The 24,523-nt window shown below is 50.4% G+C and overlaps 1 protein-coding gene across 3 annotated transcripts in view; it reads left to right on the forward strand.

Annotated features, from left to right (window-relative positions):
• The window catches only part of LOC144753560 (uncharacterized), a 516,183-nt gene that overhangs the window by 334,121 nt on the left and 157,539 nt on the right, over nt 1–24,523 (forward strand). For all 3 annotated transcript variants that reach the window (XM_078641208.1, XM_078641209.1, XM_078641210.1), the window contains one exon: nt 2,538–2,608. In XM_078641208.1, the coding sequence (XP_078497334.1) occupies nt 2,538–2,608 (71 nt within the window). The remainder of the gene's footprint in view (nt 1–2,537; nt 2,609–24,523) is intronic.

Consider the following 24,523-nt stretch of genomic DNA (forward strand, 5'->3'; position numbering starts at 1 on the left):
GAGGAGCTGCGCCCTGGCCTGAGGGGGGCTCGCGCCAGCAACTTCAGCTCCTCATACATCTCTCAGCAGCTGCATTGTTTCGGGGCCCGGTGCGTGGGTGCATTACACTGATGGGTCTCGCGGCGGGCACCCCTGGCGCGGCTCGCGCAAGCTGCCCTCTCAGAAGAGGCCTTCAGTGGTGACGAGGGGAAGGTGTGCCCCGAGCTGGGTAGGTCCACGTACCTGCAGCCGGGCTTCATTCTGTGGGCGGCAGACTGGAATGTGCAGACGCACCGGCAAGCTGATTTGGAGAGTGGCTGCACGCGAAGGTTGGTACGGAGCGTGGTTAGCACGTGAAGGGAGGAGAGGGGGAGACCCACACTGACCTGAATGGAGGGCATGGAATAGATTAGTTTGAAGTGAGGAAGAGACTTGTCATATGAACCTGTATTTGCATCAGAGATGATTGATATTTAGAAACATTGTGCCCGAATGTGTAATGTAAATATGGTGCTCATGTAAAGCGCTCCAATACCTCCAGGTCGAGTTCGCGCTATATAAATTTGCAACGACAAAAAAAATGAGAGAACGCGCGCCATGCAAATAAACGTTGAATAAATAGAACGTTGGTTGGGTTATATTATAAAGATAGGCAAGTGAAGGTAAAGAAGTTGCAGACACGTACGTGTCTTTGAAACTCCTACTCCCGTCTTCATTAACACCACTTCCATCCAACATGTTGCCAACCACACACTAAAGAGCGCTATGGAAACATGCAAACCGGAGAGCTGGGCAGCCTCGTCAGCAGTATCAAGCGCTATAAAAATTCTGCGACACATGCCGTGAGGTATCCATTGTCAACTAGAACAGCGCTCGCGCGGCAGCAGGGGGAAAGGGATTCACTCGCGGGAGCAATAATTGCGACCAGATGGGCCGCGTGCTCCCGCGAGTGGATCTCCTGACTGCCACACGTTGCCATTGAAGGCAATGGCAACGTGTGCACGTGCTTGGCTGAAAAGCCTAAGCCCTCGGAATAGGTCGTTTTCCTTTGCAGCGCATGCGCTGCAAAGGCTCGACCTAAAAAGAATTGCCTAGGATCATATGGTTTGGTCAAGGGGAAAGTCAGGAATGATCCCAGGTTTCCTGGTTTCACATTGTGCAATTCAGCAATTAGATGTATATGCTTCACTTCCCCAATGGCTATGTCTGAACTGGGGTGGCAGAGTGGGCTAAAGAACGTTGATGGATTAAGCCCAGATCTGTTGACTGGATGTAAGTGTTTGATGGGTTCAGATGCTCCCTCCATCACCACCCCCTTTTGTACCGCTTTGTTCGCCATAAGTTGGCAGGGTATGCTCAGACGTGAGTCCCTTGCTCACTTTGCCACTGGATTCAAGCAAGCCTGGCTGAAGACGGCTGAAGACGGCCAGAAACAGGTCCTAGGTAGCTTGTTTCCGGTCCAGGGAAGGCATGGCTTGGCAGTTCGGGCTGGACTGTTCCCATGAGGCACAGGGTCAGACTGATTTGCATATGGCCATGTCTGAATTGGGGTGGCAGAGTGGGGTAAAGAACGGTGATGGATTAAACCGAGATCTGTTGACTGGGTGTGAGTGTTTGATTGGTTCAGATGCTCCTTCCATCACCACCCCCTTTTGTACCGCTTTGTTCGCCATAAGTTGGCAGGGTATGCTCAGACGTGAGTCCCTTGCTCACTTTGCCACTGGATTCAAGCAAGCCTGGCTGAAGACGGCTGTAATGCCAGAAACCGGTCCTAGGTAGCTTGTTTCCGGTCCAGGGAAGGCATGGCTTGGCAGTTCGGGCTGGACTGTTCCCATGAGGCACAGGGTCAGACTGATTTGCATATGGCCGTGTCTGAACTGGGGTGGTAGAGTGGGCTAAAGAACGGTGATGGATTAAACCCAGATCTGTTGACTGGGTGTGAGTGTTTGATTGGTTCAGATGCTCCTTCCATCACCACCCCCTTTTGTACCGGTATTGGGCAGAAGAAAAAGATGAATGATAATAACAGACCAATCGGTGAAGAGGGCTGTCTGAAAGCCCCCTGTAAGTATATTGTAACTCCAGATCTTAAAAATAAAATAAAAAGAGTAAATAGTAAACAGAAGGTGTGCTGAGATTTAACTCAGGTTTTCCTGCAAGGGTGCATTGAGAGCGTGATGTGATAGGTGAAAGGTGAACTCAGCATCATTTTTGGCGTTTCTCCTGCTGTCAATTCCTGTACACAGACATCATGCTTTGACCTTTACCTCCAGTTGTCGGAGGTACCTCTGGGTGTAGTTTTTGGGGCTAATATTGTCACAGAGAACTGATTAGCCCTGTATTCATCGCTTGGTGGATCAGTTCTTGGTAGATCAGTCCCTCACATCTTATAGAATGCAGCCAGTGTTTGCTGGGGGTTGCAAACAGCTCCCAGACTGATGTCATTGACCATAGGTTTTCTGTCAGAGAGCACAGACCTTATTTCTTGAGAGCATCTTCTGAGAGGTCCTGCCTGCTGAGACTCACCTTGAGTGACTTGTCTTTGCTGTGTATTTTAGGATTGTATTCGACGCCTGTTTGCAAAATACCGCCCAAGGGATCTTCAAAGAGTGCAGTGTGGAAAGAAGTGGTAAGTAATCTGTTCCTTTCCTAAATCTGATGATTTTTCTGCATAATTGGCACCATCAACGATTTAAGATTGTAACTTGCCAATTTTCCCAGTTTATATGTTGTACGATAGACTGTATTGCAGTTTGTATCATAGAAACTGTTATCGCTTCCATAACTCTGAATGTTCACCTAGAGAGAATATTGGTATGCTCACAGCTCTGTATTTCAATATTTGCCAAATGTTGCCGTAAGCCTCATGCGCTTTGGTACAGATGATGAAGTTATTTTTGTTTGGTCAATACAGATGAAACTTCCCTCTCCTCATTAGTCCTGCATTCGGTGGGGAACAGATTTCAAGGGTTTTTTAAAGGATACTTTGATTGGGCAGTCCAATGACCCTTGCTGGGGAAGGCATGCTAATGATGCATTTAATTGCGGGTGGGGGGATGTGGGTGCTGAGTGGTAGATTTTTGGTAAAACAGTGTCTCGTCAAGGATGGGGGAGTGTGTGTACGTGTTTGCGAAGTCATGAGCTGTGTGAGTGAGAAGTTGGAATTTGGGTATCTCAATCACACTTTTCTTGATATGTTGGAGTGGTGGTTATGGGTAGGTCTCCGTTGTCTCACTAAGAGTCTTGCATCCTTACATGATTTTAATATTAACTGTTGTCAGTCTTAGGGCCTTGGAGTAAACCATAAATTAGGCTTTCCTAGCTTAATTCTACCTTGTTTGGAGTATCCATTTTGTTTTTATCCAAATGAAGGTGCCAGTTCCCTTTAATCTTTGTAATCCGCATAATGTAGTGTACTTTGTCTGCCACTCGTGAGGAATTCCACACCATTGAATTTGTATTAGTTAAGCGTTTAACCTTCTGAGGCTTTTCTCTCTGACATGTTGAAAACAGAGGTAATACTCTTCAGAAACAACACCTCTTTTAGAAATGATTCTTGGTGGCCGGCCGATTCAGGTCCGTGTCCATCTCCAGTTCGAAAAGTGAAAAATGTTGGCATTTATTGCTTAACGACTAACTTTGTTTCTCAGAAGAGATCAATCATATTACATCTTCATGTTTTTATCGTATGAAGATACTAAAATATATTTTACCATTCATTCCATCAGATTTACACAAAATGGTAATAGTTGCCTTGGTTCTGTCGAAGATAGACTATTGTAATGTTCTCTATTTGGGAACACAGAAGTGTTTGCAGTCAAAGCTTTAGTCCTTGCAAAATGCGGCAGCCAGCTTACTCTTAAAAATTCAAAGTTTAGTTCTATATCAAAGAGCATTAGGGACCTACACTGGATGCCTGTCCACTATAGGGTAAAGTGTAAAGCCTTATGCATCATACATAATGCTCTGCATGGAATCTGGACCTTCTATTTTCCAGAATTACCTAGGTAGCATGTCCCTCGACGTGTTTTTTTTTTTTATAAATCTTTTTATTAATTAGGAAAAATCAACAGCAGGTGTCTTACATCATGGAATGAGCAACAATTATACAAACATATGGTGAGAAATAGACGGATTATCCCCAAGGCAGAAGCTGAATCATGAGATGGTACTGGAGTGCGGCCGTATAAAGTACAGTAATAATAAATCCAGTCCAATCGGCATTATTCATAAGTCCACCACCCATAGGAACAGGATTATCATGAGTAAGGCAATTTCGAGTGGCAGGAGAGCATAATAAGGTAGAGCAGTGGACAGAACCTCGACCGCACCCAGCTCGGAGCAATAAAAAGCGACGCATTGTAAGAAACCGTGCAAACACTATGACCCCCAAGACCCGTCCGCCCACCAAGCAGGATAACCCATTAGGAAGGCATCCATTGTCAGGATATGGATAGGATATAGAACATAAGAACGAAAACAAAGACAATACAATATACCCTTCCACCCACCCTGCACCCCTGCTTATGGCTGTCGCCTAACCCCAACTAGCAGTGTGCCTGTCGCCCCAAGTAACTAAATACTAAAAGTAGTAAAATGGAGGAGGAAATCGTCATACAGGCTCCCGGACTCCCATCCCCCCCGCCAGAACTAAACAACCCCTGTAGTATAGAAAAAGAAAAAAAAACATCAGAAGATACAGGCAAAACAAACAGGGGAAGTTGTAAATACCGCCCAACCTCCCACAAGCATTATGGTAGCAAATCCCGTGTCCATTGAAGTCATGATATCAGGTCTAATCAGTCAACCTCATCCTTGGCCCTTACGATCTTTCTTGTGAACTCCGTACGGTAGAACCACCGCCTTCACAGGAGAATCAAAATATGAAAGGAGTTCAAAGAAGTTCAGTCTGGAATAAGTCAAAAATATTAAGTCATTGAGAACCCCAACCACACATAGGCTCTCCCTCACCGACATCAAGTCGCGATGTTGTTTCCTCCGTGAAAGTAATAAGACTGCCAGGGAGGGAAAAGACAGAGTTGCAAACCGCAGGTCGCTTCTTAAAGTCTCCAGGAATGGAGAAACAAGTGGTTTCACCTCAGTCGTCAGCAGTATCGGTTGTAGCGATCCTTTCGAAGTCCCAAGTTCGCAAATATTTAGCCGCGCTCTGACCACGGGCGTCAATACGTCTTTCTGCATGGGGCCCTCATCCTCCGTCTCAATGTACTCCGTGGAAAACTCAGCTCATGTCGGGTCATGCAATGGATCTGAGTCCAGTCCCATTCGCCCTGTATCAACTGCACCAACGATCATTTTGCGGACAATGGCTTCCACTTGCGAGAGTAGTGCGCCGATGGCGGCCAGCATGGTCCTCAGCGACGGCTCACACTCCGTCTGACCCATCTCCGCTCGCTCAATTTCAAACATGGTCTTTTCCCCGGAGGGCTGGGTTCTCCGGGGGAACAAGCGAGAGCAGAGCGGACGGCAGTGGAGGGCAACTTAACGATTACACGACAGCGATCTGTACTCCGCTACCGCGAGCGAGGACCCCAACCCATCGAACCCCGGCGGCGGCAAACCGGAACTCCAGGACGGGGATCCCCGCTCACAGCCTCCGACGTGTCCTGTCATCACTCATTCGATGTTAACCAGACCAAATGACCGCCATCAGAATCGGGCATGGATAACCTTCACTGCGGGAGACCGGACCCAACTCGAGTCCCACGGCCGATGTTGTTCAACTGAAACCCGGCTGGGCCAGTACTAGAGGCCCCGGTCACAAGCTGGACTAGGCCGAGAATTAAAACACAGTATAACTCCGTCAATCAAGCCGGTAAAATTCTCGGGATTGCACCATCAAGCTCTGCAACTATTCATCCACACGGAGGTCGGGCGTAAAATCAGGATATGTGCCAGGATCATCTGGCTAAAGACGGAGGTCGACGGAGCAGGGAGCTTAAGCGGCCATCTTGTTTGCTAGCGTAGCTCCTCCCTCCTCCCTCGACGTGGTTTAAGATCATCTATTGCCCGGTAGGCGGCTTTGTGCAAGGTAAAGAAGACAAATTTGAGTGGCAGACGTTTCTTCCATCTAGTTGGTAAGCTGTGGCATTCCATGCCTTTCTCATTGAGGTCTCAAACAAATAGGCTGTGTTTCAGAAAATCCTTGAAGACCTGCCTCTTTGTCTCTAGTGTCAAGTAAACTTCCTCCTTTACTCGGTCAGTGATAGCATTGTTAGCACTAATACGCCTTGGCATTCACGCGCTTTAGAAAATAATTACTTAATTACTTACTATTGAATGACCTTGAACCTATAGTGAGACAGAGAATTTTAAGGCGCTGAAGTTAAGTACACTGTTTAAGTATGAAACTTACGCCTATTCTCATGAAGTACGTTTGAAAAGAACTGCTTTCTTTGTCTTCGAATGCACTGTTTATCTGTATTCCCACTTTCAAACTCAAGAAAATAGATTTCTTTATACCTCTATCCTCCCCTCCTCCTAATGGAGGCATAAGAAAGTTTCCAATAGGATTCATCCTTTGAAGATACACCTGGATCCTGAAGTTATCCCTCCTACCCAGAAGGTGAATGGCCCATTGCAGCACAAGCACCAAAGAGTTTGGATTGGCATAGTGGCACTGTCAGCTCAGAGCAGATTACAAACTCCTCATGCCATATGTACATTGTATTTGCAATCTAAGCCCATGTCTGTTGCCCCACTCAACCAAGTCCCACTCAGTCCCAGCTGCCTCAGGGCCAAGGAGTGCACACAATAGGGTAGTACAGTTCGATGATGAGGGAATGCACATCTCCCAACCTTTCAACACTGAATTGTTATATGCTCAATATTCCTCTATGTTTCATATGTTCGCAGCTGCGAAGGCTTGGTTTAACCTGAAAATGTGTACCCTGCTTGCGTGGGTATTGTGTAAGAGGACGCAAATATCTGGTAAAGATGCACTTGCTTGTTGAGTCCCGTCTTACGCTTTGAGAAAGGCAAGCAAATGTATCCTTCTTTTCCATTTCTTTCGGCAACCTTGGTACCCAGTGCCGCAGCTTTCCTCTCCTGTTCACTCCACACAGGGATCAGAGGACAAGAACGGAGGCTTCTGTTGAAACTCTGAGTGCAAGAGGTTAGACTAACTTTGATGCCATGCGTGCACTTGTTGCCTCTTATCCTTATGAGAGTCAAACTACTTGGCCAGCCATTGTAAGATGAAAAGCGTCACCACAGAAGCATGCATGTCACCAGGCTGATCCTGTAAGAAGAGAGTTAGATGAGGAGCGCAAGGGGTCGTGGTTTATGTCTTTTTTTCTCAAAAAACAGTGAACAAGCTCTGCAGGACAAGAGAAAAACAGACCATAGGTCACTGAAGTTGTTAAACTTATTCAGTTCCAGCTATGCCCCCTCGGAGTGGAATTCTGAGCACTATGAATCAAGCCGGTAAAATTCTCGGGATTGCACCATCAAGCTCTGCAACTATTCATCCACACGGAGGTCGGGCGTAAAATCAGGATATGTGCCAGGATCATCCGGCTAAAGACGGAGGTCGGCGGAGCCGGGAGCTTAAGCGGCCATCTTGTTTCCTAGCGTAGCTCCTCCCTCGACGTGGTTTAGGATCATCTATTGCCCGGTAGGCGGCTTTGTGCAAGGTAAAGAAGACAAATTTGAGTGCTAGATGTTTCTTCCATCTGGTTGGTAAGCTGTGGCATTCCATGCCTTTCTCATTGAGGTCTCAAACAAATAGGCTGTGTTTCAGAAAATCCTTGAAGACCTGCCTCTTTGTCTCTAGTGTCAAGTAAACTTCCTCCTTTACTCGGTCAGTGATAGCATTGTTAGCACTAATACGCCTTCGCATTCATGCGCTTTAGAAAAAAAGTACTTAATTACTTACTATTGAATGACCTTGAACCTATAGTGAGACAGAGAATTTTAAGGCGCTGAAGTTAAGTACACTGTTTAAGTATGAAACTTACGCCTATTCTCATGAAGTACGTTTGAAAAGAACTGCTTTCTTTGTCTTCGAATGCACTGTTTATCTGTATTCCCACTTTCAAACTCAAGAAAATAGATTTCTTTATACCTCTATCCTCCCCTCCACCTAATGAAGGCATAAGAGAGTTTCCAATAGGATTCATCCTTTGAAGATACACCTGGATCCTGAAGTTATCCCTCCTACCCAGAAGGTGAATGGCCCATTGCAGCACAAGCACCAAAGAGTTTGGATTGGCATAGTGGCACTGTCAACTCAGAGCAGATTACAAACTCCTCATGCCATATGTACATTGTATTTGCAATCTAAGCCCACGTCTGTTGCCCCACTCAACCAAGTCCCACTCAGTCCCAGCTGCCTCAGGGCCAAGGAGTGCACACAATAGAGTAGTACAGTTCGATGATGAGGTAATGCACATCTCCCAACCTTTCAACACTGAATTGTTATATGCTCAATATTCCTCTATGTTTCATATGTTCGCAGCTGCGAAGGCTTGGTTTAACCTGAAAATTTGTACCCTGCTTGCGTGGGTATTGTGTAGGAGGACGCAAATATCTGGTAAAGATGCACTTGCTTGTTGAGTCCCGTCTTACGCTTTGAGAAAGGCAAGCAAGTGTAATCTTCTTTTCCTTTTCTTTCGGCAACCTTGGTACCCAGTGCCGCAGCTTTCCTCTCCTGTTCACTCCACACAGGGATCAGAGGACAAGAACGGAGGCTTCTGTTGAAACTCTGAGTGCAAGAGGTTTGACTAACTTTGATGCCATGCGTGCACTTGTTGCCTCTTATCCTTATGAGAGTCAAACTACTTGGCCAGCCATTGTAAGATGAAAAGCGTCACCACAGAAGCATGCATGTCACCAGGCTGATCCTGTAAGAAGAGAGTTAGATGAGGAGCGCAAGGGGTCATGGTTTATGTCAAAAAACAGTGAACAAGCTCTGCAGGACAAGCGAAAAACAGACCATAGGCCACTGAAGTTGTTAAACGTATTCAGTTCCAGCTATGCCCCCTCGGAGTGGAATTCTGTGCACTATGAATCCGTTTTATGGATCATACGTGAATTCTTAGATAGATGCCGTTTTCATGCACTGTAATGTTGCTCTGCCCCCCAAGCAATGACTGGACGCTGTGGTGGAGTGGCACGCTGCTTTTATTAAATCGCTACTCCAGAGAGCGCCGAGCCCGTGCAACCTGCTTCTGTGACTCGCGCTCTTTTCTCCACCTCCTGCGCGCGCATCCTAAAGATGGCCGCCGGCACGTCGCGTGGTGACGCAACGTGCGTTCACTAGAACGTTAACTCTACATATCTCCCTTTTTTCCCAACAAAGAAACAAGTAACTCACTGTCCGCCGTTCATCTCAAAGTCTCGAAACCTGGCTGGTCTCACCACTGCTCTTCCCCTGCGGGTCAGTCTTATCTGGGTAGCCATGGCCTCTCCTTCAGAAGTCTCTGCGCCACCTTCTCCATTGTCCAGCGCGGCCTGGCTTTCCCCCGCTCCACTCCTGTTCAATACTCTTCCCGCTCCGGGGCTACTTCCGTTGTCCTGCTCCTCACTGGCTTCCTCACTTCCCAAGTCCATCTCTCCATCCATTTGTTCGTCTCTCACCCTGGACTCCTCTTCACTGTCTAGGTCCTGTCCAGCTCGGTTCCACTGTAGTACTTTGTTGCATCTTGCCATGCGGTCCTGCGACCATACATTGCCATCACTCAACAGGGCCGCTCTGTTGTACACCTTCTTCACCTGCAGGGGCTTACTATACTTGCTATCCCCCTTCCTTTGCATGGTCGCCAACTTGACTCGCACCCATTCACCTTCCTCTAATCCAGTATCCTTCACGTTTCTTCGCCTGTTGTAGTGCTTTGCATAGACCGCCTGTGCCTTCTCCAAGTTGGCCTGAACCACCGCAGGGGACCACTTGCTGGTTATGGTTTTCTCCTTCCACACTCGATTGTCTCTCGTGAAAGGGTCACTTCCCCTCAAGATTTGGAAGGGACAATATCCAGTTCCTGTGGGAGTAATCCTGTACGCCCATATCATTTGCCATATCTCTTTTTCCCAGTCCTTGTTGTTGGATATCGCAGCTTGTACGGATCCCATCACCACACGGTTGAACCGTTCCACGAGCCCATTCCCCGCCGGGTGATAGATCGATGTGTGCTTGGAAAGGATCCCATTTCTCTCCATGAAGCTGATCCATTTTTCTGAGGTGAACTGAGGACCATTGTCACTCAGGATAGATTTCGGGATGCCCTCTCTCACGAATGTGTCACTTAGGAATCTTAATATCGTCTCTGTGTCCCTCACTTCCTCCACCTTCATCTCAGGCCATTTCGAGTATCTATCTACCAAAACACACACATATTTTTGAATGCCTTGCCCATCCAGGATGGGACCCAATATGTCGATAGACAATTCCTCCCATGGGTTCTGTGGGGGTTCAAATTTTCCCAGCGCCGGTCGCAATGGCTTGAGTGTCTTGTCGGCTCCCTGGCATTGTAGGCAATCCCTGACATACCTTTCGGCTCTTATGTCCATACCTGGCCACCAGTAACCTTGCTTGGTTCTCAGTTTCATTTTTCCTATACCTAAATGGCCTTCATGAAGTATCACCAGCAGTTTGGGAACAATGTCCGCTGGGGGAATGACCTTGTCCCCCCTATAAACAAACACTCCTTGATCATCCACCGATAGTTCTTCCCTGACCTCATAGTACGCATGTAGATTTTCCTTGATGCGCTTCTTCTCCGGCCATCCTTGCACTATGCACAATTTTACTTCCTGCATAGCCGGGTCCTTATCGTATGCTTCCTTCCACTCCTGGTTGCTGATGACTTTCTCCTGGTCCTCCGTCAGGGCTACCATCTCTTCTTCCCCAGCTTGGCCACGTTCTCCAGGTTCCATGGCTGCCGACCGGCTTAGATAATCTGCTACTTTGTTCCGACTGCCAGGGATGTACTCCACGTCGTATCGAAATTCCAGTAACTTCAACGTCATTTTTGAGATCCTGGGGGTGGCATTCTCATGCCCACTGGAGGTTAAGACCTTTACTAAGGGTTTGTGATCTGTCCTTAACTGAAATCGAGTGCCCCACAAGAATTGTCTAAATCTCGTCATTGCCCACACTACGGCGAGCATCTCTTTTTCGATGACACTGTACTTTCTTTCTGTGTCGTTCAAGGTGCAGGATGCGAAGCTTAGTGTGTCTATCACTCCTTGCCCCCTATCTTGCATCAAAACTGCACCCAAGCCTTTATCGCTGGCGTCCGTTGTGAGCACCGTATTTCCATGAGGGTCATATCCTTGCAAGGGTATTGCTCCTGCCACATCTTTCTTTATGCTCTCAAATTCTCTTTGTGCTTCCTCTGTCCAGTTGAACACTGAGCTCTCACTTGTCAGTCTCCTCATGTGGTGCGTCTTTGTTGCGAAGTGCTGCGCGAATTTACTATAGTATTCAGCCATTCCTAAGAAGGACCTAACATCCTCCTTGCTGGCTGGTGGTGGCGCTACGCTGATCGCCTTCACATTGTCTGCCTTGGGGGTGATCCCTTGCACTCCAATCTCATGCCCCAAGTACGTCACCGTCTCCATGCCTAGGCGGCATTTCTCCCACTCCGCTGTGAGGCCTTTCTCTTCTAGCACTTTTAGCACTTTGGTTAGTTTGGCATTGTGGTCTAGTTTGTCTCGTCCCATCACCAGGATATCATCCTGGAAATATTGGATGCCATCCATATCCTTAAACAGTTGGTGCATCAACTTCTGAAACACCGCCGCCGCCGAAGCTAGTCCAAACGGCATGCGCCGGAATTGGTAGCACCCGAAGGGGGTAATGAATGAAGTTAACCTCCTGCTCTCCGGGTGTAGTGCAATCTGATGATACGCTGATGTCAAATCGATGGTGGAGTACCACTTGACCCCTCTCGTCTTGGCCAACATCTCCTCAATCCTTGGCAAGGGAAACTTCTCCACCACAATATTCTTATTTAGCTCGCGTAGGTCCGCGCATAGCCTGACCTTTCCATTTGGTTTCATGACCACGACCAGTGGCGCCAGCCACTCAGCACACGTGATTGGTTCAATGATACCTCTTTTTTCTAATCCTTGTAATTCTTCTTGTACCGCCTCCCTCACTGCCAGGGGTACATTCCTCACCTTGTGGGACACCGGAGTGGCGTCTGCTCTAAGGACAAATCTGTGTGCAAACTTCTCGAGCTTTCCCACCGTACCTCAGAATACCTTGGGGTACTCTTCCTTCCACCTTTCCAGGTTTGGCCACACCTCCGGCTCGGTGAGGAGGATCTGTTCCTTACCACCCGGGTCCAGTTTGATGCCCAGATCGCCCTGGTCTAGCCATCCTAGTACTGATGGTCCCCTTTCAGAAATGTACAATTTGCAGTTGGCTGTGCGTCCCCTTAACTCAAACTTTAGCGGGCGGCATCCCAGCATGGGTATGCGATCTCCATTGTACGTGACCGGCCTGATGTCTAGTCTCTCCAAGTCTGGGCCCAAATGTGGTTCAAAGGTTTCCTCCCACACCGCTTTCTGGACTATGGTGTAGGGCGATCCCGTGTCTGCCACTATGCTTATCGGTACTCCTCCAATCGTCATGTCCAGCACTGGTTTGGTTGATCTTTTTCCGTCTACACTCAATACCTGGTCGTAGATGCAGAGCACAGTGTCGACTTCTTCCTGGTCATTCTCCTCTGTGCCCTCCTGTCCTTGGTCGATGTACTTGATCACACTTCTGGAAGCGTTCCTGCGGCACACTTTCTCGTAGTGACCTACGATTCCACAGTACATACATTTGGCGCGAAACGCCGGGCACTTCCTGTCGTGTGCTTCATGTGCCCAACTTCCACATCTGTAGCATGTTTTCTTGTTGTTCCCCGTCTGTTTTCCCGGTGGTCCTGGGTTTCCCTGCCACTTGTTTGGTCCTTTCTGCATGGCCCCCTTGCTTCTGTAGTCTTTGCGGGGCTCCTCCTCCCCTATCCGGTTCACCAATGGATTCGCTGCGGTCTCCCTTTTTGCCGCCTCTGCGCATCTTCGCGCCATTTCCGCTCTCTTGACCACCACCATTACTTCCTGTAGCGTGAGCTCTCCGCTGGCCCACAGCTTGTCTTGCACCGCAGTGCTCGTGGTGTGCATCACAATCTGATCCTTGATAAATTCATCCTGAAAAGTGTCGTACTTGCACGTGGATGCCAACTTCCTTAGCGCTGTCACGTACTCTTCCACTGACTCCCCTGGTTTCTGCTTTCTTTTTTTTTTTTTTTTTTTTGTAAACCTTTATTTGTACAAAAAGGAAATACAAATCTGGGCCTACAACCAGACCGGCCGGCCACGATACAATAGAGCAATCCAAAAAATACAGAAGAAAAATATACAGATACAATCAGGATAATATGCAGTCAATACAGTTCGAAAAAGGAAGGGGGGGGAGAATCTGGACGGCCCACAAACAGGAAGAAGGAAGGTTAATTTTTATAATATTACAATAAGGAGTATAACAGGCTCGGATACAGTATAAATGAATCCAGGTTCCCAGAGCAAACTATTGGCCATAAGAAAACTAAAGGGGCAGCAATGCGGAAAATTATCACTACAGTCTACATCAGTACGAAAGCAGATGCGGTTAATTCAAATCAACATACAAGTAGACTCATCGTGTGCACCTCTACCACCCAATAGCACAGCAGAGATAGGACGATGGAACCGGAACACTAACATCACTAAAGCCAACCCGTCATACTAACCCTAGGGAGAGAGAGGAAGAGAAGGGGAGGGGAAAGAAAAGGGGGAAAAAGAAAAAAATACAGACTGAAAGAGAAGAGCGCCGCGCCGAGACAAGCATCCCGTAGTAAGGACACAGAAAGAGCAGGAGTATTAGCAACAAGGAAGGGATGGAAGTCGGCACTGAAACGCAGCATAGCCACAAAAGGAGAGAAGCAGCAATCCAGACCCCATCCCTATAATACCCCGGGAGGCAGGGACAGCCGCGGCGCTCCTATAAAGGGATACAAAAGGGCCATAGAACAAAGGAAAATAAACCGGGAAAGAAAACCCATCCCACCCATCCCACCCAGCACCCCTGCAGAAGGCTACGGCCAACCCCCCCAGCAGCGTGCCTGTCGCCCTTATCCCGAACCCGAAATGTAGGAAACACGAAAGAGAAAAAGAATAAGGAGACAAAAAGAAGAATAAGAAGACAAAAAAGATGTGAGGGAGGAGTGAAGAAGTAAAAACAAAATGGACGGCCTCAGCCCTCCGCCCAACCAGTCAATCGTAATACGCGTAGACGAAAGCGATACAACTCGAGCATCATAAAACGTACAAGGGGGTCACCCACCGCACTATGCACACGGGAAAGCTCGCCATGGATATGTATACCAGCAATCCACCGGAAGCAATGTATCTCACCCCAGGCCTTCCTTAGCTACATGCAACTCCCACCATACGACAGCGAGAAGCGAACAACTCGGTGTAAGGCAATCACACGAACAAAAAATAGTCCGATGAAGACGTAGGCCAGGGAGGGCAATCCATAAGCAAAAGATCAAAAGTCCGGGTATACAGTGCAAGTGTCCCAACAATGTTAACAGGGGCAGGAAAAGACAGGAGTTCAGTCTCGCCGCTCGGGAAAGCGGGGGCTCCTCTGCAGAGCAGGAACACGACCTCATCAAGGCAAATAGATGTAGCAAGCCATCATGTTTCTCGGACACTCGAGTAGGATCCGACCCCAGAACGACATCCGGGCCCCCAAACTCCAAACAGTGAAGCGCAGGAGGTTCAGAAGCCAATCGTTCGTATACCTGTCGACGGCCAGTGGCAGTAGTTCTCAGCGCGGCCGAGGGGGGTGAGGCAGAAGCATCACCGAGACGAAAGGGGACCGTGAGAGACCGGCCCTCTAAGATGGCGGCGGACCGCACCGATACCCCAGAGGCAATGGGGGTCAAGGCCGCATGCAAGGACCGCAGTGCTTCCAGAACGTCGCCGATTGTAGGCTCGCGCACACATGTCCAGGCCCCCGTGCAGTCCAATAATCCAGGTCCGCAGTCCGGAGGATATCCACGGTCTATCTCGATGGCCGCCATTTTGTGGAGTCAGGCTCGTCACCACCTCCCACGACTCCCGGATCAGGGCCTCAGATGCGGACCTCCACAGAAACCAAGGGGGTCCCGCTATGGCAGCCTTGGTGCCGAAAGGAGAGCCGCCAAAGTCGGGTTGCAGCCTGCAATACCTTTGGCGTGGTCGAAGAGCAGATCCCGGGCGCGCAGCTCCAGGATGGATGGATGGACGGAGCCGCGGCAGGGGGGCCCCCTCCAGACGAGCAGCCCTCGGTGCACCGTGCCCCACACCAGCTCCACGGCCGCCAAGGCAAGTCCGGATCAGGACCACCGGAATGTTCGCACAACGGTCTCCCGCCAGCGGCTCACGCTCTCGGCCGGGGCCGACGCGTACAACAATGCCAGGCTGGGTCCAATAGGCGAGGCCCCGGCTTCATCACCGCGGAGGCCCTGGTTCCTCAGGGGGCACAACTTCGGAGTCGCGGCATGTAGGAGCCTCCAGGTCAGACGGTGAGTAAGAGCAACACGTTGCGTTTCAATCTCTGCTCGAGTGCATCGTCCCGGGGCAGGATATATGGCAGGATTTGCGAGTCAGGCCGGAAGGCTGACGGAGCCGAGCTACAGAGCGACCATTACGATCGCGAGCTTGGCTCCTCCCCCCCGGTTTCTGCTTTCTTTGTTGGAAGTTGTATCTGACGATTGAAACGCAAACCACCGGTTTATAGTGTTCATTCAATTCCTCTATCGCGTGGGCATACACATCGTCATCCGTACTTCCTCGTTGTTTGGGTATGAGGTTCTTGAAGATCCTGAGCCCCTCTGGGCCTAGGTTATGTAATAATATTCGCCTCTTCCTTTGACTTGAGAACTTCTCCTCGTTTTCGTCTTCTAGCACTTCAATGAAGTTGTCTATATAGTCTCGCCAGTCCTCCCACTTCATGAGTGGCTCTCCTGGTTTGGGTAAGAATTGCACAGGGGCCGTCGCTGATGCTGCCTGTGCGCTCATCTTCTCGCGCTTCACTGTGGGTGGGGTGTCGCCGTGACTTTTGGGGCTGCCTGGTGCACTGTCTTGCCCTCGCTTCTCTATTTTGTGCTGGGGGGCTACTGTTTCTCCCCTTCGCTCTTCCCAAAGGTCGCCAGTGCTCCTGCCCTTCTCCAGTAGGTGTGGCGGGGTGTCTAAGGTCGTCCGCCCCTCCACACGCGCTCACTTTGTGGCACCAATGTTCCCACTGACTCTCCCTCTGTGCATACAGGCTCTGCCGCGCTCTCTGGTGTACACTCGCCTGTGGTTGATGGTGCTCGCAGGCTGTTGGCTCGTGCGGTGCGTCTGGCTCTTGATTTCAGGCCTTGGTCCACTGCTGCCCTGCTCGTTTCATTACACTCAGGTATTTTCCTTATTATTTTTCTCCAGGACGTCATCCCGACCTCGTCGCCATTGTAATGTTGCTCTGCCCCCCAAGTAATGACAGGACACTGTGGTGGAGTGGCACGCTGTGTTTATTAAATCGCTACTCCAGAGAGCGCCGAGCCGGTGCAACCTGCTTCCGTGACTCGCGCTCTTTTCTCCACCTCCTGCGCGCGCATCCTAAAGATGGCTGCCGGCACGTCGCGTGGTGACGCAACGTGCGTTCGCTAGAACGTTAACTCTACATGCACCAGGCTAGATGAAAAAAACGGATTCACTATGAAGACCCGGTGCAGGGAAGGAAATACGCTCGGGATTCATTTAATCTGTTTCAGCAGGTAAAACTGTTTGTTGATGCTGCACTAATCCGAGGGACCAGGGTTAGATCAGGGTTGAAAAATGGGGTATGTGAGGGAAACTTTAAAGAGGCAGTAACTACCCTCTCAGTCATTTTATGGGCATTCAAAAAGAGGGAAAAGCCTCTTGAGATGAATTCTACGTGATGTCTATATGGTAGGTACCTGAGTAGAAAGGACACTATATTAATGAGGACGTGGTTCCACGGAAAGAAAAAGAGTGGATGAAGGACTCCAAACCCTCAACCGCACCTTGGTGCTTGCTTCATATTTGGGTTTGCTTATGTGTGCTGAGAGGGTCAAAGTGATCTTCATAATCTGGAATTCTATCCTGCTTTCAACCCTATTCTGCTTTCTCTCGCTGCTGAAGTCTGCCCTCTCTATGTTCCCCATCTAATGCGCCAAGAACACCTGCCCCATAAATTGTCACCCTGAAAGCCTTTTCAAATCTGTGTGAGATTGAGTTTTAGAACTTCATTTGACCTCCCCCTTCCTCAACGTTAAAAATAACTGACTGAGTGTCGAAGTAAACCCTTGATATTTTGTCGTGTCGACATGTTTCATTCATTCTCTTGGAGGATCAAACACATCATTTAGGACAAAGGACGTTTGGGTAAGAACAGTCTCTTACAGAGGTGTCAAAGAGGGTTTTCTGTACATTGTACCCATATGGGATATAGTTACATTCCCTGGGTAGTTTCTCAAGTGTTACCAATTGAGAAAAAATTGTAAATGTTATATCACGACCCTGGAGCTAAAGCTGCGTATCATTGCCTCAGTAGATCGGTACTTCAGAAGAGGAAGTCAGATGTATCTGATAGACCTTTCGCCACAGATTCCTCACCTTAGAATTATCCCCTGGCGTCAGACTGCACCTGGAAATTTTTCTTGAACATTATCCCTGCGCGCCGGTAGATGGCATTGTTCGGCTCCGTGTGTTGTCCGAGCCGGAAGAGATGTGCACAAATGCCTAGATAGCCGCCATCCCAGCGCTCTGACATCAGTTCCTTTCTTTCCACACCAGTCAGTGCAGATCCGGGAAGAGCTACACCTTAGTCAATTTTTGACTAACTTTTTCCAACGTTTATCAAAGTTTCTTGAGAGTCTGGTTGGTAGGAATGTCATCGAAGAAGGTCGGCTTCAACCCCTGCAGTCCACTATCCTGTAGTAGATTTGCTCCTTCACAGCGCAGCTCCGTCTGGTAGCTGTTGCTGTCTCCCGTGTGCTGCTTCTGCTGACCCATAGGTCAGGAGGTCAAGGCCCTCCTCCACCCAAAGGCTCCTGCCTGCACCTCATCCCTGGTGGTCCAGTGGTAGAGAGTCACTGCTCTGCTGCTTGACTGCCTTTCTGTCTCTCTCTTTCTTTTTTTTCGATCTCTATTTCTGTTTTTCTCTTTCATTCTGCCTTTTGGCTTTGCCTTTTACTCCTGCTTTCTCCCTCATCGCACCTGCCGTCATGATCCCCCGCAGTCTGCCACCCTCCAGTGTCCTTCTCTCTTTTTGCTTTTTCTGTCTCTCTGTCTCCTTTTCTCTTTTATTCTGCCTTTTGGCTTAGCTTTTTCCTTTCTTCCTGTATTCTACCTCGTCGTGATCCCACCCCCGGCCCCTCCTCCCCTCCTGTGTCCGTTCTTGCTCCAGCATTTTTACACCTTCCAGCTGTCCTGTCCCTCCCCCACATCACTACTTAATGGCTGCTGCACAAAGGCAAGCCCGTCTGCGCCCGGTCGAAGCCCAGCGCCAGGGACCCTGGTTCCCAGACTTTCCACCTCCACAACATCAACACCCTCTCGCCCTCAATCCTTGACACCACACCGCCTGTCATCTAGCATCACTGAAGTAGACCCATGGACCCTTCGCCTGCATGAACTGCAGCCGCATTTTTACCCACGCCAATACGCCAGCTCTTCTCCCTGCCCAGCAGACCAACAGTGCACCTGATGAGCTCAACTGTGTCCTCCTCAACGTGTGGTCTCTCCTCAAACACGCACCAGAAATCCGGGACCTCATCAACTTCATCTCTTCTGAAATCACTTTCTTAACGAAAACCTGGACTAACCCCTGCGTCGGACCGGACATCGCCAGGGCCATCCCCGACAGATACAAAATCACCCGCAAAGTCCGCCCCAATCGCCCAGGAGGAGGCATCGCCATCGTCCACAAGAACACCATCCGACTGACCACGCACACTGACGACCCACCGAAAACACCATGGAACACCTCCACTTCCAGTTCCAGACCAACATCACCTTCCGCGGCACCCTCGTCTACAGGCCCCCCGATTACGACCACCCTTCTCAAACGCCTTTGTAGACCTCATCGCACCTCAGGCTCTCGCATCCACCGACTACCTCCTACTTGGAGACCTAAACATGGTCAAGCCCAGTGACCATAACACCGCCTCCCTACTGAAGAACCTCACCAACATCAGACTCAAGCAGCTAGTCACCACACCGACCCACACAGCTGGACACACACTCGACCCTGTCTTCTCCACCAGCAGGTACATCAGTTACAACCACACTACCAAATTCTCCTGGACCAACCACCACTGTGTACTTCTCACCTTCGCTACACCCACCGTACACCACCTCCCTCACCGCCCCCCTCCCCACCTTGTTGCAGCGGGATCAAGGCCATCAAAGTACTTCTCATCGACTCCCTCAGCACAACCCCTCCGCCAATGGCAATGGACACCAACACCACAGCACGCAACCTTCACCGATGGATCTCTAACTGCGCCGACACACTGGCACCCCTCAAGGAAAGACGAGGCAAGTAACATTGCAAGAAAGCCAGCTGGTTTACTACCACCCTCCACGAATCCACACACACCTGCACATGACTCGAGAAGAGATGGAGAAACCCTGGAAACCCACTCTACCTTCAAATTCGCTGTCAACGCACACCACCTCCTCATCAAGCCCACAAAGAAACTGACCCTCAAAGACAGAATCAGAATCAACGCACTCAACAGCAAAGAACTCCACCATCATCAAGGAGTTTGCAGGTCCAACAACGAGACCACAGACATCCCTCCCTCAATCAACCAATCAATCAATCAAGGGTTTGTTAAAGCGCGACTACTCACCCGTAAGGGTCTCAAGGCGCTAGGGGTGGGGGGGTGCAGGTTCCATTCCATCAAGGAGGGGGTCTGTCGAAGAGCCAGGTTTTGAGGTTTCTTGCGAAGATGGGGAGCGATGTTGTCTGTCTGAGGTGGAGCGGAAGGGCGTTCCATGCTTTGCCAGCGAGGAAGGAGAAGGAGCGGCCTCCCGATCTGGTCTTTCTGGTGCGGGGGACCACGGCGTAGGAGAGCTGAGCTGATCGTAGGGTCCTTTGGGGTGCGTGGAATTTGAGTCGGCTATTCAGGTATGCTGGTCCGGTGCCGTGGAGGGCCTTGTGTGCATAGGGGGTGAGCATCTTAAAGGTGATTCTCGCCTCGACGGGGAGCCAGTGGAGTGTGCGCAGGTGCTGGGAGATGTGGCAGTGTTTTGGCAGGTTGAGGACCAGTCTTGCGGCGGCGTTCTGGATGTTCTGTAGCTTGCGGATGAGGTTTTTGTTTATTCCGGCGTAGAGTGCGTTGCCGTAGTCGAGTCTGCTGGTGACCAGGGCGTGAGTGATTGTCTTTCGGTGTTTGAGGGGGATCCATTTGAAGGTCTTACGAAGGAGGCGGAGGGTGTGGAAGCAGGAAGATGAGACAGAGTTGATCTGGCGGTCCATTTTGAGCTCGGAGTCCAGGATGATTCCCAGGTTGCGTGCGTGGTCTGTGGGTGTTGGCGGGTTTCCGAGGGCGGTGGGCCACCAGGTGTCGCTCCAGGCGTCGGGGTTTGGGCCCATGATGAGTACTTCTGTTTTGTTGGTGTTTAGTTGTAGGCAGCTGTTTTTCATCCATTTGGCGACGGCTTCCATGCCTTCTCGAAAGTTGCGTCTGGCGATGTTGGGCTCGTTGGATAGGGAGAGGATGAGCTGGGTGTCGTCTGCGTATGACACGATGTTGAGTCCGTAGGTTCTGACGATGGGGGCAAGTGGAGCCATGTAGACGCTGAAGAGCGTCGGGCTGAGGGAGGAGCCCTGGGGGACTCCGCAGGTGGTAGGTGTGGGGTCCGAGAGGAATGGGGGGAGTCTGACCCGTTGCGTCCTGCCGGAGAGGAAGGTGCAGATCCAGTCGAGGGCCTTGTCCTGGATTCCTGCGTCATAGAGTCTGCGTATTAGGGTGCGGTGGGAGACTGTGTCGAACGCCGCTGATAGGTCGAGGAGGATGAGGGCTAATGTTTCTCCTTTGTCCAGTAGGGTGCGGATGTCGTCTGTTGCGGCGAGGAGGGCGGTTTCCGTACTGTGGTTTTTTCTGAAGCTGGATTGGGAGTAGTCGAGGATGTTGTGTTCTTCAATGAATGTGGCGAGTTGGCTGTTGATGGCTTTCTCGATGACTTTCGCTGGGAACGGGAGCAGGGAGATGGGTCTGTAGTTTTTGAGGTCGGTGGGGTCCGCTGAGGTTTTCTTTAGGAGGGGGTTCACCTCGGCGTGTTTCCAGTCGTCGGGGAACGAGGCAGTCGCCAGGGAGCGGTTGATGGTGTGGCGGAGCATGGGTGCGATGGTGTCGGCGGCTCTGTTGAAGATGTGGTGGGGGCAGGGGTCCGTGGGGGCCCCTGAGTGGATTGACTTCATTGTCTTCAGTGTGTCTTCGGTGGTGAGGGCTGTCCAGTCATCAATCGCTGGTTTCCGGGTGTCGGGGGTGGTTGGTGAGGGTTCAGTGTGTTGGTTGTCTTCGTCGAAGTTGTCGTAGATGCTCTTGATTTTGTGGTGGAAAAAGGTGCTGAGTTTGTCGCAGAGGTCTTGTGAGGGAGGGATGTCGGTAGACTCGCTGGTGGGTTGGGCGAACTCCTTGATGATGCTGAAGAGTTCCTTGCTGTTGTGTGCGTGGGTGGAGATTCTCTGCAACAAACTTGGCACCTTCTTCCACGACAAGATCAGGCAGATCTACGACAGCTTCGACTCCAAAACATGCTGCTACTTTACCCGCCACCACCCATGCAACCACTCCGTACCCAAACAGACCTTGCTCTCCTGGACCCCACTCACAACGGAGGACATGCTCAAGACCATAAAGAGCATCTACTCAGGAGTCCCGTCGGATCCTTCCACAGAGCAGCTGCCACCATCACCCCCAGCCTCGCCGCACCATCAACTGCTCCATCCAAACTGCCCCCTTCCCTGACGACTGAAAGCACTCCGAGATCAACCCCCTGCTGAAGAAGCAGTCCTCAGATCCAAATGACCTCCCAGCCAAGGTCATCGAGAAAGACATCAATGCCCAACTTTCCACGTTCCTCGAAGTTAACCACATCCTGGACACCTCCCAATCCGGCTCCCGAAGCAACCACAGTACAGAGGCATCACTCCTCGCCACCACCAACGAAATCCGCTCCCTCCTTGACCGGGGCTAGACCGCAGCCCTCATCCTTCTGGACCTCTCAGCCGCCTTCGACACCGCCTCGCACCACACCCTAATCACGAGACTCCACGACGCCGGCATCCGTGACAAGGCACAGGAGTGGATCCACTCCTTCCTGACCAGCCAGACTCAGAAAGTCAGACTACCCCTATTCCTCTCAGAACTCTCAGAACCTACAAAGATCAGCTGCAGAGTGCCCTAGGGTTCCTCCCTGTGCACCACCCGCTACAATGTCTACATGGCCCCCTTATAGCCATTGTCAGAAGCCACGGACTCAACATCATCTCCTACGCTGATGACACCCATCTGATCCTCTCCCTCACCAACAAACCCAAAACCGCCAGAACCAACTTCCACGGCGGAATGCAGGACTTTGCTACCTGTCTGAAAGATAACTGCCTCAAGCTCAACTCTAGCAAGACTCAAGTACTCATCCTGGGACTCACCCCTTCAGCATGGGACGACTCTTGGTGGCCAGCCACTCTGGGATCCCCTCCCTCTTCGACAGACCACACAGGCTAACTCGGCATCATACTGGACTCATCGCTCACAATGAACCGCCAAAGTCAACGCAGTTTCCTCAGCCTGCTTTCTCACTTTCTGCCTGCTTCGAAAGACATTCAGATGGATCCCCAAAGAATACAGTAAGACTGTCACACACACACTCATCACTAGCAGACTCGACAACGGCAACACCCAGAAACAGCTCAAGAAACGACAGAACTTACAAAACGGCGCAGCCAGACTGGTTCTCGATATCCCCCGCTGCAGCCACATCACGCAACACCTCCGACAACTCCACTGGGTCCCAGTCAATAAGAGAATCACCTTCAAGCTCCTCACACATGCCTACAAAACTCTCCATGATAAAGGGCCAGTTTACCTGAACCACTGCCTCGCATTCCATGTACCCGACAGACAACTCTGTTCCACCCAATTCGCCCTAGCCTCTGTCCTCAGGATCCACAAGACCAGAACCGGAGGAAGATCCTTCTCCTACCTCACCGCCAAGACCTGGAACACCCTGCCCCTCAGGCAATCTGCGTCGCTGACCTAATTCAAGAAGGACCTCAAGACCTGGCTCTTCGAAAGATCCTACACCCAGAATGACCAGCAGCCCCCCACCCCAGCGCCTTGACACCCTCACAGGTGAGTACCCACGCTATACAAGCCCCTGATTGATTGACTGATTGATTGATTGCGGCACCTGTCGCCACTCAATGGCTGGTGCCTCAAGCGTGACTATGACTCAAAGGCCTGCTCAGATTGCTGCGCCATACACCCGAAGGCCTTGAGGGAGCGATCACTTTAGCTCATGGCGGCTCGACATGCGATGCTGCAACGATTTAGATTCTGGTCGAGAAGAAGGGAGGTGCAGTCCAAGAAATTGTTGGACTCAAAGTCATTGAGTTATTTGGGTAATTCCCGACACTAGAAGAAGCCTAAATGTGCTTCCACTTCGCGTCATCCGTCTGCAGAAGTGAGAATCACTCGAGGCCTGGCTCCCTGGTTGAGGCAATGCCTGGGTCAGCTCCGAGTTTCCAGGAGCCAGAGTGACCCCCTCCCAACTAAAAAAGTTTTATGAGCCTATGCACCTCATATATAGGCAGCTCATTACTTTCGGCGTGCCTTCAGGCCTCTGGGTTCGAGAGGGCCCTACTGTATCCATGCGCTCCTCCGAGGCCGGTTGGGCCACAAGGATCCACAAATAGATCAGGATCGGCACTTGTTGTGCCATGTCGCCCTTCCCAAGTGCCTGTCCCGAGGCCTATGCTCTTGGTGCCCACTGGCGGTGCCAACCCCATTTATTTCCCATCGCTGAGCTGGAGGGGAATCACCTGATGCTGACTCTGCCGCCATGTAGTCAAAGTACGGCCTGATCCCTATTCCTGTGGGCTAGAACTCGGGAAAGAATGGGAGGGTTCCCCGCACTCTGTGAGGATCTGGGTGAAACCAATGAATTGGACACTTCTGTAGACTCTGGCATGCTTTCTCTCCCTACCCTGGCTATGGAGGAGGGAGAGTGACTCACAGTGGTGATGCAGAGGGTGGCTGAGATCTTGGACTTTTGCTTGCCCTCAGCGGCAGTGAATACTAATGCCTTGGCAGAAGTGCTTCAACCGGGAGTGTCTCCTTCTGAACTGCTTCTCCCATTCAACTAAGCACTTAATGATGTCCTGCTTTGTCCCTGGTCTCCGAAGAGACGGGAGCCTTCAAAGTGAATGCCTGTGAGTGATGACTAGACATCCTCAGAAAAGCCGGTAGTCCTCAACCAGGTGTGG

This window comes from Lissotriton helveticus, chromosome 5_1 (genome assembly GCF_964261635.1).
Source record: "Lissotriton helveticus chromosome 5_1, aLisHel1.1, whole genome shotgun sequence".
Lineage (NCBI taxonomy): Eukaryota > Metazoa > Chordata > Amphibia > Caudata > Salamandridae > Lissotriton > Lissotriton helveticus.